General features: G+C 45.5%; 1 protein-coding gene across 2 annotated transcripts in view; it reads right to left on the reverse strand.

The window, feature by feature from the left end:
- LOC144720948 (electroneutral sodium bicarbonate exchanger 1-like) overlaps positions 1-12,769 on the reverse strand; it is a 76,143-nt gene that overhangs the window by 37,990 nt on the left and 25,384 nt on the right. For both annotated transcript variants that reach the window (XM_078598142.1, XM_078598141.1), the window contains exons 4-6: positions 5,910-6,048; positions 5,276-5,436; positions 848-1,036 (exon numbers count right to left, since the gene is read on the reverse strand). In XM_078598142.1, the coding sequence (XP_078454268.1) occupies positions 848-1,036; positions 5,276-5,436; positions 5,910-6,048 (489 nt within the window). The remainder of the gene's footprint in view (positions 1-847; positions 1,037-5,275; positions 5,437-5,909; positions 6,049-12,769) is intronic.

A 12,769-nucleotide genomic window follows, 5' to 3' on the forward strand; every position in this document is an offset into this window, starting at 1 on the left:
GAGTCAATATATTATGTTACAACCACAAAAGTGCTAAAAAAATTGGCTAGATTAACTGTCTAATCATCATGATTTTCATCATGATTTTCTTCATTATTTTCTTCATTATTTTATGGTATTATAGATATTACAATTCATTTCATGTTTTTGTTCGTATAAGTGCCGCTTATTCATTTTTTTTTTGGTAAAAGTCATGAGATAAATAAAAAATATGCAGGACCTTCCAAAACACATTATACTTCACAATTAGGATAACAATTATATTCTCGATCATCTGCAGGTGACAGATCCCATCCAATCAGAGTCAGTTAGAGTCAGAATCTTTATCCTGGAGAAATCAGGACACGACTGCAAACAACCAACGCATAAATCACAGCATACGATACCTACCGGCAGTGGCTGATACATTATGGAACACGAAAAGTTACTCAAATCGCACAAATAGATTTTTATGCAACAAAAAGTAAAATTTTCTAACATCTTATTGGCAGCCCAGCAACTGTAGGTATAAAAATAATCGGGTTGCAAAAAGACATTAAACATCCAGTTACAAACATATTAAACATCCTGTTACAAATACATTATAGTCCCCCTTACACTCTACGTAGCATCAAGACAACGAAGCGGGGTCAACCAAGACGAGGCGGGTGTAAAGAGAAATCGTCCTGGTAGGCAGGGCCAGCGAGCGGGCAAGTGCGGCAACATGTGGTGGGGGCAAGGGCAGGAGCGACTGGGCAAGGGGAGCAATGGGTGGTAGGCAAGAACAGCGGGAGGGCAGGGGCAGCAGGTGGGCATTGGGTGGGGGGGGAAGAGGGGGCGGCGGGGGGAGCTGTGTGCTCCGTCTCACCGTTCTTCTCCAGCAGGTGCGTGTCCGAGTACTTCTTGCCCATGTCGGCGAGCGAGCGCACGATGGGGATGCGGTGGCTCAGCTTCTTCTCGCTCTGGTGGTGGTGGCGCTTGAGCAGCGCCTGGCGCACGCGGTCGCGCACGGCCACGTCCAGTTGCCCCGACGCGATCTGGTTGTCGAGCACCAGGTCTGACGCACACACGGCGGCCGCGAGATGTTAACTCCCTCGCCTGGTATGCAGGAGGTTTTGCGTTCGATCCCGACCCCGACGCCTGCTGTATATTTGGAGTTTGCATGTTCTCCCCGTGGTCACGTGGATTTTTCACAAATGTACATTTAGAATCAACGTGCGTTTGAGATAAGCCACTTCATTGCGCCGCCAGATCGCTTCTGAAAAAGAGCTATATAGCTCAGTGGGCCTTACTTGGTAAAACCAATAAAATATTTTAGTTTTAGTTTAGAACACGCTTGGCTTTGGCCACCGTTCTTACGGCGCACAGGGGCTGTCGCGAAGGTGCCACCGCAGGCGATGGGTAGAGGTACAGCCAGCCGAGCGTGAGCTCGCGCGCCAACCGACTGCCTGGCCAGGGGAAATGTTATTGGCGAGCGCCTGTGAAAGGTGGCCAGGAGGTAGCCAGGAGATTGCAATGCAGCGATGGATTCTCGAATCCATCTGTGTGGGGTCTTGAGTATTATCTCCCTCGAACTCTGGTTGGCTTTTCACATACAAAACACCCATGCATGGAATTGGCCAAGCATCCCAATGCAGGAACAGCCTCAAGAAGAGTCTTGAGACAACAGTGAGGCTTTCCTAGATAAAGGGAATCATTATCATACATCATCATCCATCATCATTTTCGTGATCCACTATTGGATGACACTTCTGCAATTTGTCACCAAGTGAGCAGCAGTCTTACATAAATCTGAAGCTTCATTAATGAGAATCAAACACTTCAAAGTTATATTAAAGCTCATTGAGATATCACCAGCAATGCCACTTCATTGGCATATTGCAACATATCATTGTGACATCACTCAAGTGTTCTAATGGCAAAATTGACCTAAACTTGCAAGTATTTTTCTCATCCACGAAGCTTAAACGTCTTGTCAGAAAGCTTAGGACACCCAGCCTAGGTGTGTAGCTACAAGATAAGAGCGTGTTTGGTTTTAAGATTACTATTTCGCTTAAAGCACACGCAGTTAATTGGATGAGATAAGATTAATTTATATTGTCATTTGACAGATGTGGGTTGCACAAAATACAATCAAAGATATATACCGGCTTAAAAAGAACACTATTTTATTAATATTCTAAAAGTCCAATTGCAACAAGAACTTTGGCCCGACTTTCGAATGGCCTTGGAAAATAATGCCTATATTGCCATCATCATAAAGCTATTTAGTATGCACAGATAAAGATTGGTTAAGGTATCTGCCCTCCAAAAGGATTTGTTATTTTATTGCAGTGTGCCAAGTACAGGTCCAAAGGCTCAAAATCCCAAGCAGCCATCAACAAAAGCACCATTAAAGTTGTAATAGATAAGAGTAAATGGACTTCTTGAATTGCGCAAAGTTGTACGAAATTGGAAAAAGAAACGACAGGGTTATTCCAAAGTGGAGGCAGTGCGAGGCGGAGAAGCAGAAAGAGAAGCGGTTTAGACCTATGGTGTGGCGGTGATGGTTGAGAAGAAACAGTCAGTATCTGGTAGACCTTGTCCTTGATATAGGTGGAGGGATTTATGCGTACATTTCAGAGGAACTGTATCCACGATGGTAGCGATAGAAGAGTCAAAAGGAGGCACGAGAACGCCGGTGAGCGAGTGAACTTGAGGGAATCGGTAAGCTCTGGCTCATCCACCAACTTGACTGCCGAACGCCGATTTCTTCACAGCAGAATATCCCCGTGAACCGACAATTACCGTGGCACCAGAATAATAATAATAACGCTTCATCCTACAGTGTTTGCACGAGCGATAATCTCAGCCATCGATACAACGTTGAGAGCAGAACTGAACCCAGGAAAGCACAACTCCGTGGCGTGTGTAGGGGGTGCTGTAAACTTAGCTCTGAATTGGGGTATAAAGGCAAAGGACTACCACTGCAGCAAAAGTCAAGAACCCCTTGATAAACCGCATGTGCACACATCCTTTACGCGATAGGGCATTTTCATCCTACATTTGGAACCAGTAGATACTTCAAAGTACGTGCACTAACGTTTAAACTGAACAAAAACATTTAAGGATGACCAGAAAGAAAAACACGCACGGCCTTTTTGGCAATCCACTGTTAGATGAAAGGCCTCCCTATAGCCAAGCGGGTTTTGGGCGGTTATTTGAACATACTTCACCAAGCTGATCACTGTGGGTTGGTGAAGGCATTGAGCATAGATGTTAGCACGCAGTACAGCGCAACAATATATTTTTCTACCATATCATTTGCTGGCCACATCGCCCTGCCACAGCATATATTTAATTTTATGCACGGTGGCCGCCCATACAAGCACTATCCAGGCTCAACTCAGCTTAGCTTCCGACATCTGACGATACTGGCACATTCTGGAAAATGTGTTAAAAACAAGCAGAATTTGTATTATTATCATCATCATCCTTTAAGTTTTCACAGGAGATTTTAGTCAAAATAAATTCCGCTTCACATCATGAAGATAAATGGTGTCGACACAACCGTGAATTTCACGGCAGAACGGTGGCCGATTGTTGAAGCGCAATCAACAACCGTGTAACTCGTTACCCCGCGAAGCACACAGCCAACTCTTGCGCACAAAGAAAGGATTCTGGTCTCCTGAGTTCTCACTTGGTTAAACAAATAAACCTGAGTTGACATGAACCTCGAGTTCATTCACCCTTACTCCGTGAGCGCGTCTGGGGTCACCTTGGGCCAATGCGTCCCCCCCCCCCCTTCGCTTACTTACTTATCGATTTCAAATATTTTGCCAAGATACAATCCCGAGGTGTGACATCTCATTTACAGTGCCGTCCTGGAAACGACACACATAAGGGTCACATGACATTTGTTACGCTGTGAAATCGTTGTTTTTTCTCCGATTCTTTTGATGATGTTTTCTTTGTACGTTTCACGTGCACACAAGTGCACATTCAAAATAGGCTGCCTGCATACACACTTGCTTTGAGATTCGTCGTGGTAGGCCTTTGCAGTTGGCAAAAAATAGACATCACCCACCAAATGTTGAGACTTAAGAACCTAATTGGTCAGGCGAGTAATCCGATTAAGCGTGCCGTAACCTAAACGGGTAGTTCTTCACGTCTCACGACCCTACTTTTCGCCTTTGACCAAATAATCTGGAATGGGCCCAGATCTCGTCAGATCTCGGATGCTGAGCAGGATCGAGCGGGGACGACGGCGCTTAGATGGGATGGGCGACTGCTCTGTGCACAAACAGGTTGCCATAGGGCTTGCGGGTCAACGAGGTGGGCAACAGATAGCAATGCAGTAAATACACGGTTTTACTGTACTTCTATGATACCATGCCTAATACTCGAGGCCTTAACCAAACCGCACTGGTCAGCGTGGTAAATTACGATCAAGCAACCCTCACAGGTGTGTGGAGGCCATCATCCAGCAGTGGATTGACAAAAAGAGTCATACGTGTGCACCATGTTCTACACACACATGCACGCACACACACATGTTCGTGTTAATAAAGGCATTTTCAACAATTTCCACAACTTTTCAGTTCACCACAAAGGGTGCATTATTTCTAGCTGAACCGCGATATTGATAGAGCAGGAAACCTGCGCTACTGACAGAGGCAGTGACAGACGGCCAATGAGCGAACGCCGTTTCCCTGCCCCCCTCGCATGTCCCACAAGCTACGGAATCAGAAGGCCTAATAACAACGCAAGCCAAGTCGAGCTGTACCTTAACACACTAAATAAATAAATACAACCATAACAATACACACTAGCACCAAGGTTGAGATTACGGGATAAGCAACACCAAGCAGAGTTACTTTGCAACTGGACTTTCACGCGAGTCGATTCGTTATCATGCAGTCATATTCTACTGGGTCCAAATTCTGCATTTAAATTCTTTCCTAGTAAATTGCCAAACCACCCACAATGTGCACGATCTTGCAAGATCTCAGAAGTGGGAATGAGCCTGGATAGTGTTTAGAGGGGCAACCGCTATGCACAGGTGTTGTAGGCTGCTGCAGAGCTACGTTATGGACAGTAGGGTGCAGTGCAGTAAAACCTATTGTACGACACTAAGCTCCAACGTTAATGCTACTCACCTTCACCAACCTGCATTAACCAGCGAGGTGAAGTATGGTAGAAAAATACCCCATAACTCCCACGATGTGGGGAGGCCCATATCCGGTAGTTGACACCTCGCAGCCGCCCTCACCCAGCCCCCGTGATCCCAAACCCTCAACCCCTTGACCTTCCTCACCAGCGATCTCGTCCAGCGTGGTGGCCTTCATGTCGAGCATCACGGTGCCGTTCATGATGCAGCTGCGCAGCTCGAAGAGGCTGTGCAGAGACAACGTCGCCACGTACGGCTTGCTCCACCGCTCTCCACCGTCCTCCACATCCTCCTCAAACTTCAGCCACCTGTAGCACGTCAAACACGGGGGGGTGGTGTGGGGGGGCATATGCTTCTGCACCATCAAACAGACCATCGCCGCTGTGTGACCCAGCAAAATTTGGGAGGGGTCTCTCCCTGGGCCCCCCGCGGACACCAAGCATCCTGTAAACGTACGTAATCAAGGTCGCGTGTTCGACCAGTCCTGTTTGAGGCGCAGACGTTAACCAAAGTGTGCGGCGGGGTGCAACTCGTCCGCACGGGAAGCGGAATTAAAAGTGAAGATTACAACGATGTGGGCTCTGTCGGTAACAACTGCAGGGACACAAGTGCAGATGAAGAGACGAGCAAGTGGAGTGGTGGCCGAGGGGTTCAGAGGTCACAGCATGGAGCCAGCATTTCCTGCTACAGAGCGATTGACTACTAACTACGAAAATTCTAAATGTAAATTCCTTCTTTTCGTGATACATATATTTTTAAAACGCAAACGCTCGACCCTTACCTCGCCGTTTCCCTCCACTCGCACTCCTCACCGTCGCGCATGCACAGCTCGTCCATCTCCGTGAAGAGGTCGTGGGCCACATGCTCCTCATCGTCATCCTCCACGCCCAGGATGAACTGCACGCGCTGCGACGGCGTGTCTGTGCACGCAAGCGGTGCACAGAACGGCGGGATTCGTATTAGCGCTATGGTTCCCGCAAAATCATTTTTTTCCCAACAGCGATATCATGTCCCCATTGGGGCGGTGACGAGACCGAGCGGTAGCGCATCTGCCGCTTGTTGCAGAGGTTCAGAGGTCGAGCCCAACATCAACCTTCGTCAATACTGCGGGTGTTTTAACCCATTCCGATGACGGACGTGTGCATCAGTTTTTATTCTGGTTTCGTTTTGATGACGTATGGAACCGAAAGGAAAAACAACTAAAATGCATTTATCGGTACCGAGGCTCCCACAAGGCCATGCGGGAAGGCGTGTGGCACAGTTTGGTGCCAGCTATCATAGTGCGGTCGTGTCACTACAGTTCTCTGCGGTGAGTACAATGTCTTTAAAACCTCTAAAATAAAATTAACGCCAACCGCTTGGGCGTTCCCAGATTTAGCGGTGAACGGGACCCACCCTGCAACTTGCAGATGTCTCGGAACGAGAAAGGGTGAACCATATACACGCACCGTCCTCTTCACATTGGACGTTTAAGATCCTGTGGCGTCCAAAAAGTTTAGGCCATGTGTGACGGCGGCGTCACAGTCCAAATTCTTTAGTTTACTCACAAATTACCTCATTGAGTAAAGCCACAGAGCAACATCGCCCCCTACTGTGACAATACCTCCGACGCTAACCATGTGAAACATTGCACCTTCATAACAGCCTTGCACAGCAGGAATGGCACAAATACCAAATGTACGCATGATTTCATTTGATTCATTTACATGACATGGAGATTATCACAATATCAGTTTCCCATGACTTTACGTTGTTAATGTACTGTGCTTGAATGAACTTCTAGTAAGTATAAGTAGTTCTTCATCTGCAGATCACTTGATATTGGTGTGCAAAAGTTCTTATAAAATATCGGTTAGAACACACAAGCTAACCGTTATCACCACACCGTCAATTACTCCCGAAACGTTTTTCAAGGCGGCGATTTTATGGGAAAATGGTGCGACATGCTGCATCGGCAGTAGTGCTCTAAGCAAATTTAATAGGAAACAGCAATTGTTCAGAACTTAAATTATCGTGTTGGTACAGAAAATAAAACACTTAAAAGAATAAAACAAAGAAAGAAAATTACAATGATTTGTGAAACCTAAAATATGATTACCGTGGATCTTGTGTTGCATAATATATCACAGTATCGCCACATCACGGCATCCATAACACTGGTCTACAATTATTTTAGACGTCGTCTGCTTCAGAGATGAAATGTGCTGTTTATTATGGATTTTTACGTGCTGAATTCAAATATGACAATTATTAAATTAATTTTTTGGCTACTGTTCCCAAGATATTTAAGTTTCTTACATTTTACGTCTATGTATAGTGTAGATAGTAGAGTTTTACTCATAAATTGTAAACCTAGATCTTTTCATGTGTTTATGGTTGCTTTACATGATAACATGTCACCTGTCCTGTTCATGTAACACTTAAAAATCTGCAAAAGGGTTATATAAATAAAATGTATTATGAAACAAAAGGCCAAAAACTATTATTATATATAAGTACATAGTTTAGTCCTTATTCAGTGTCTACTTTTGGGTTTGTCTCTTGTATTCATTAAATGGAGCATTTCTTGTCTCTGTCCAGCAATAGTCTACAAGCATTGATAGGCTCCATTCGCTCTGATAGCATTTCTCCATTGTTGCAATGTCCTGGTGACATCGCTCACCATGCTCGCCGCTCACTGCTCCGCAGTTCGGTGGGAGATAATCTCGATGAGAGTGCAAAAAATGTATCTTTAGTGACATGTTGCAACCAAGGCTTTTGTATGCCTTGATGAGGTTTTCCACCAACTCCCTGTAGTTGTCTGGCTTGTTGTTTCTAAGAAAATGTGTTGCCACTAAATGGAAGACGTTCCATGCCCTCTTTTCCTTGCCACGCAGTGCACTGTCAAATGCATCATCTCGAAGAAGTTCCCGAATCGGAGGGCCAACAGAGACACATTCCTTTATCTTAGCTTCACTTAACCTTGGAAATTTTCCACGGAGGTACTTGAAAGCTGCTTGTGTTTTGTCCATTGCTTTGACAAACTTCTTCATCAGACTCAGCTTGATGTGTAAGGGTGGTAACAAAATCTTCCTTGATTCAACAAGTGGTGAATGCTGAACACTTTTCCTCCCAGGCTCCAATCACTGTCAGAGTGGTCAATCTATCTTGATGTAGTGGGGATCTTTCGCACGACTATCCCATTCGCAGAGAAAACTTTGTGTATCCAGCCTGCAGACCCAGCAAGAGAGCAACAACCTTCAAATCGCCACAAAGCTGCTACTGATGTTGGTCATAGTTTATGCACCTCAAAAGTTGTTTCATGTTGTCATAGGTTTCTTTCATATGGACTGCATGACCAACTGGAATTGATGGCAAAACATTGCCATTATGCAGCAAAACAGCTTTAAGACTCAACTTCGATGAATCAATGAACAGTCTCCACTCATTTGGATCATGAACGATGTTGAGGGCTGCCATCACACCATCCACGTTGTTGCAGGCTACAAGATCACCTTCCATAAAGAAGAATAGGACAAGATCCTTTTGACAGTCACGGAACATGGAAATCCTAACATCACCTGCCAGAAGATTCCACTGCTGCAGTCTGGAGCCCAACAGCTCTGCCTTACTCTTGGGTAGTTCCAAATCCCTGACAAGGTCTTTCAGTTCACCTTGTATTATGAGGTGTGGTTTAGAAAAGGAGGATGGGAGAAAATCTGGGTCATGTGACCATGATGGTTCAGGACCAGAAGCTGCATCCTCTTCCTCGTCTGACTCAAGTGAGAATGATTCTGGTGCATCAGGAACCGGCAGCCCTTCTCCGTGGGGTACTGGGCGTATAGCTGATTGAATGTTTGGATAATGCACAGTCCACTTTTTCTTCTTTGGCACACCTTTCCAAACTGGAGGCGCCATGCAGAAGTAACAATTGCTGTTGGCTCTCTCCAAATTATTGACGCTGCAAAAGGCATAGATTTCCTTTTCCTGTTCAACTACTGGCGAAAATGTGTTGCACAAATGTCGAAGCATACATGTGGGGCCCACATCGTCCTGATCTCCAATTTTGCAGCCAAAATAAAGGTGATAGGCTTTATTAACCATAGTGGTTATACTGCGCTGTTGTGATACAAATGTCACTTCACCCCAAACATAGCAGAAGTTATCTGCTACGTTTGTGTTATCGTATATACCGACTCGGTAGTATATCTTGAAAACTAGAGCCAATCAACAATCTTAAGCATCATTTTCATTCTCAGTGACCCAGAATTAGTAAAGTTGGACTACATTTATTTCGGAAGCATTTTGGCTGTAGACCAGTGTAATTAGCGCCGCGCGCCGTAACCAGCGCTGGATGAGGTTTGAGGGGGGCCCCGGGGCTGCTCTGGTTTAGCGAGCCCCCCCTCTCTCTACTCAATTCCTTCCCTTGACTGTTTTACTGCTACCGATGCTCGATGTCAAATGATCCACTGTTACTCACTTTGGTTTTGTCAATTCCAGTTTTTATATGCGATGTACGAAAATGTCAAAGCTGAAAGAAATTAAACTATTTTAATTATTGAACACACATACTGATACCATGATTTTAATAACCAAATTACCTGCAGGCTTTATCATAGGAATGCGGTATTGCGTTTCATCCACTAAAAAGCAGTGTGTAGATATTTTTTACGGGTGCCTCAAAATCTAAAGCCCCTGTGTTCATTGGGAGGCAGGGTGGCGCAGTGGCAACACTTGTGCCTCACAGCAAGAGGGGCCTGGGTTCGATTCCCAACTTGGGTGCCTTTCTATAGTAGGGAGTTTTATGTTCTCTTCCTGTTTTTCATGGATTCTTGAGTTTCCTCCCATAGCTAAAAAAAACAGGCAATATTACTGGCATTGTCTAAACATCCCAACGTGGAAATATTGCTTGTAAATGACTCAACTAGGATTATACATAGCAACATTTCCTCCTATTGCAAACAGTTGGCTGGACCTTCCTGAAAAATACGTCTCAAGTTTCCTGGGTAAAAAGACAAAATAATATTAACAGCATATTTTTTGCTGCTTTCCCACCCCACCGCAGGTGGGAGTTCGTATCACCATACTCCCATATCACACAACCTTCGGGGGTATGAGAGCACTTTGCTACAGGGTCAAAAGGCTGTCAAATATTTACACGTTCCTATGTTAAGGACCTCTCTCTGTCCCGCGATTAAATTCCAAGCATGTGCCTCTCCAAGTTTCTTCTGTGGACTTTTCAGATTTAGTTATGGGTAGGGTCAAGGGTCATTTTCCCGTGTCAATATTTTCTGATCCGTGCATAATAGCAGGCAATGTACACCAATTAAAAATGTTCTACTTGAGTCACATTGGAATTTTGCCTTGTCATGATCAAGTTAGAGATATGATACTGAGAGAGAGCAAGAAGAAAACATGAATTAGCGAATGAACGCAAGCTGGAGAGATCACATTGACTGTAAAGAAAAGTGAGCGTGCTTGAGCAGAATACATCGCTAAAAAAGATGACGATGATGGCGGTGGTGGGAGACTAACGAGGGAGTGACAGCCAAAGGAGGGAACATGCCCGAAAGTAGGCCAACCACAAAAACGGATCGATATTAGCAGGAGCTGGATTGATTATTACATCACGTGACCATGAAGGATGAGGACAGCTGGAGGAAGGCTTCATCCAATATGGATGATTATGAGAATGGTGATGACATCATAGTAAAATTTGGCAAATATACCAAGTAGGACTATCCTAAATAGCATGCAGGGAGACCAGTCTGGATAAAATAAAGGTCATTATTCAAATAAAATGTGTTATGAGGGCTGTTGATGGATTGCGGGTAATGATTAATTAATTAATAAGACCTCACAATCGGGCAAGATCAATCCACTGCTGGATTGTTGTCACCATCTCTTACGATTCTGCGATTAAGACACTGCGTGCTTCACATTTCATCAGGTCGCTCATATCCATGGTATCCATGGTAGTGGATAGCGTTACACGGAACAGTCTGTTCCACAAAACAATAAAGAGGTTTTCTGCAGGTGGCAAAGGGAAGTGAATCCCAGGGTGTTGTGCTGGAGCAGTGCGTCGTCATTAGTGTTCTCGGTGTGTCAAATTGAATATCAAACAACAATTTGCACGGCCATTTTTTGTTACCACACCATTGTTTTTGGCAGCAAAAGTGGGCGGTCTGTGCGTGCTCGCGCGACGAATGCGTTCATTAATCATCCCCAGGCGAAGCCACCTGTGCACACACACGAGTGTGTCTCGCACGCAAGAATAACGCAATCGTCCTCCGCTCCACGCGCTCTCTGCGTAAGCACCAGCTCAAAGTGTAACCCCCTGAATGCACACGGCCACTCCGGCCACTACCCATATGAGAGATAAATAAAAAAAATCACAACCAGTGGCTTGGCTATCGATTGTGCAGGGTGTGCAACTACATTGGGGCAGATGAGCCCAGGCACCGCACTACAAAGTAGGGAGGGAAATTGAACAGGAAGTCCCATTTCATTCCTTGCACCAGAGCCGTTGCCAACCACGCTACGCGAACTAGCACAATGAAACATAAATGAAGATACAATGGTAACTGTTATTTCGAAAAGTGTATTGGTTTAGCCATATTTGTTTGTTGTAGTACAGAGTTAGACTGATGGCCTTAATCTAAGTTGTCTTGTGGTTGTTGTTGGTTGTTTGACTTGCATCCCACTGAGATTTTTGCACACAGCGTTGGTGTACGGTGTTTTTTCTGCAATATTTTGCTGTCTTTTCTTGGATTTTCTGTTTGCACTCAGTCACATATTCACTTTAAGATGTATTCTTGTTTTTTGTTTGTTGCGGTTGCACCCGATTCAAGAGCCGAATGGCTCACAGGGCTATACCTAATAAATGAACTTGAACTAACTCACGAGAGGTATGCGTGCTTTATTGGCACTGCCTTGCTCGCGCAGTTGCAATTTTTAGATCCTCAAGGCACTTTCCTGGAAGGTGGATCGCTTGGATAATTACCTGGCACGGTCAAGCGGGACGGCTGTCAATGCGTCGCGGAGTCGTCACAAATTATTCACGGCGCTCCTTTCAAAAAGCGTGGGCCTGGTGCCCGCTGCCGGCTGACAGGGTGGCGCTGCATATATTTAGAGCTCGTGTGGGCCCTCGTGGGATTACTTTGGCTTTCTCCGCACGTCAGGCCACCTGGCAACACCACCGTCTGGGCGGGAGAAAACAAAACCGGCAAACCCCCGCGATAAACCGCGGGGGGACTGCTGCTCATGACATCCCCCCCTCTAGCATAGACTGGCCCTGCAGCGTGACCTTGTTCGAAAGGGAAGCATGCAAAAAAAACTCAAGGAGGGGCATGGCATAGACAATGTTGGACAAACTTTAAACAAATATTAATGCGGAACAGAATGATCACGATGAGATCTACTTTTGTCTGTCGTGCATTCTGCTCTAGCTATCACCCACCCCACCATCCCCCCACACCCCCCATGCATGTAGAAAGGCTGCAACTTCCATGGCTTAGTTTTAGTTGTGCGCTTGGTATCGTGTCCATTCCAACTTCAACAATTTAGAATGGGGGGCTGAGCCTTTGGCAGACGTGGGGGGCGGGTGAGAAGGGCCGACCCCTCCAACCACTTCCTCCCCAATGCTTGGAGGCTGCCCGAGAC

This window comes from Lampetra planeri, chromosome 10, assembly GCF_965212315.1.
Source record: "Lampetra planeri chromosome 10, kcLamPlan1.2.h2, whole genome shotgun sequence".
Lineage (NCBI taxonomy): Eukaryota > Metazoa > Chordata > Hyperoartia > Petromyzontiformes > Petromyzontidae > Lampetra > Lampetra planeri.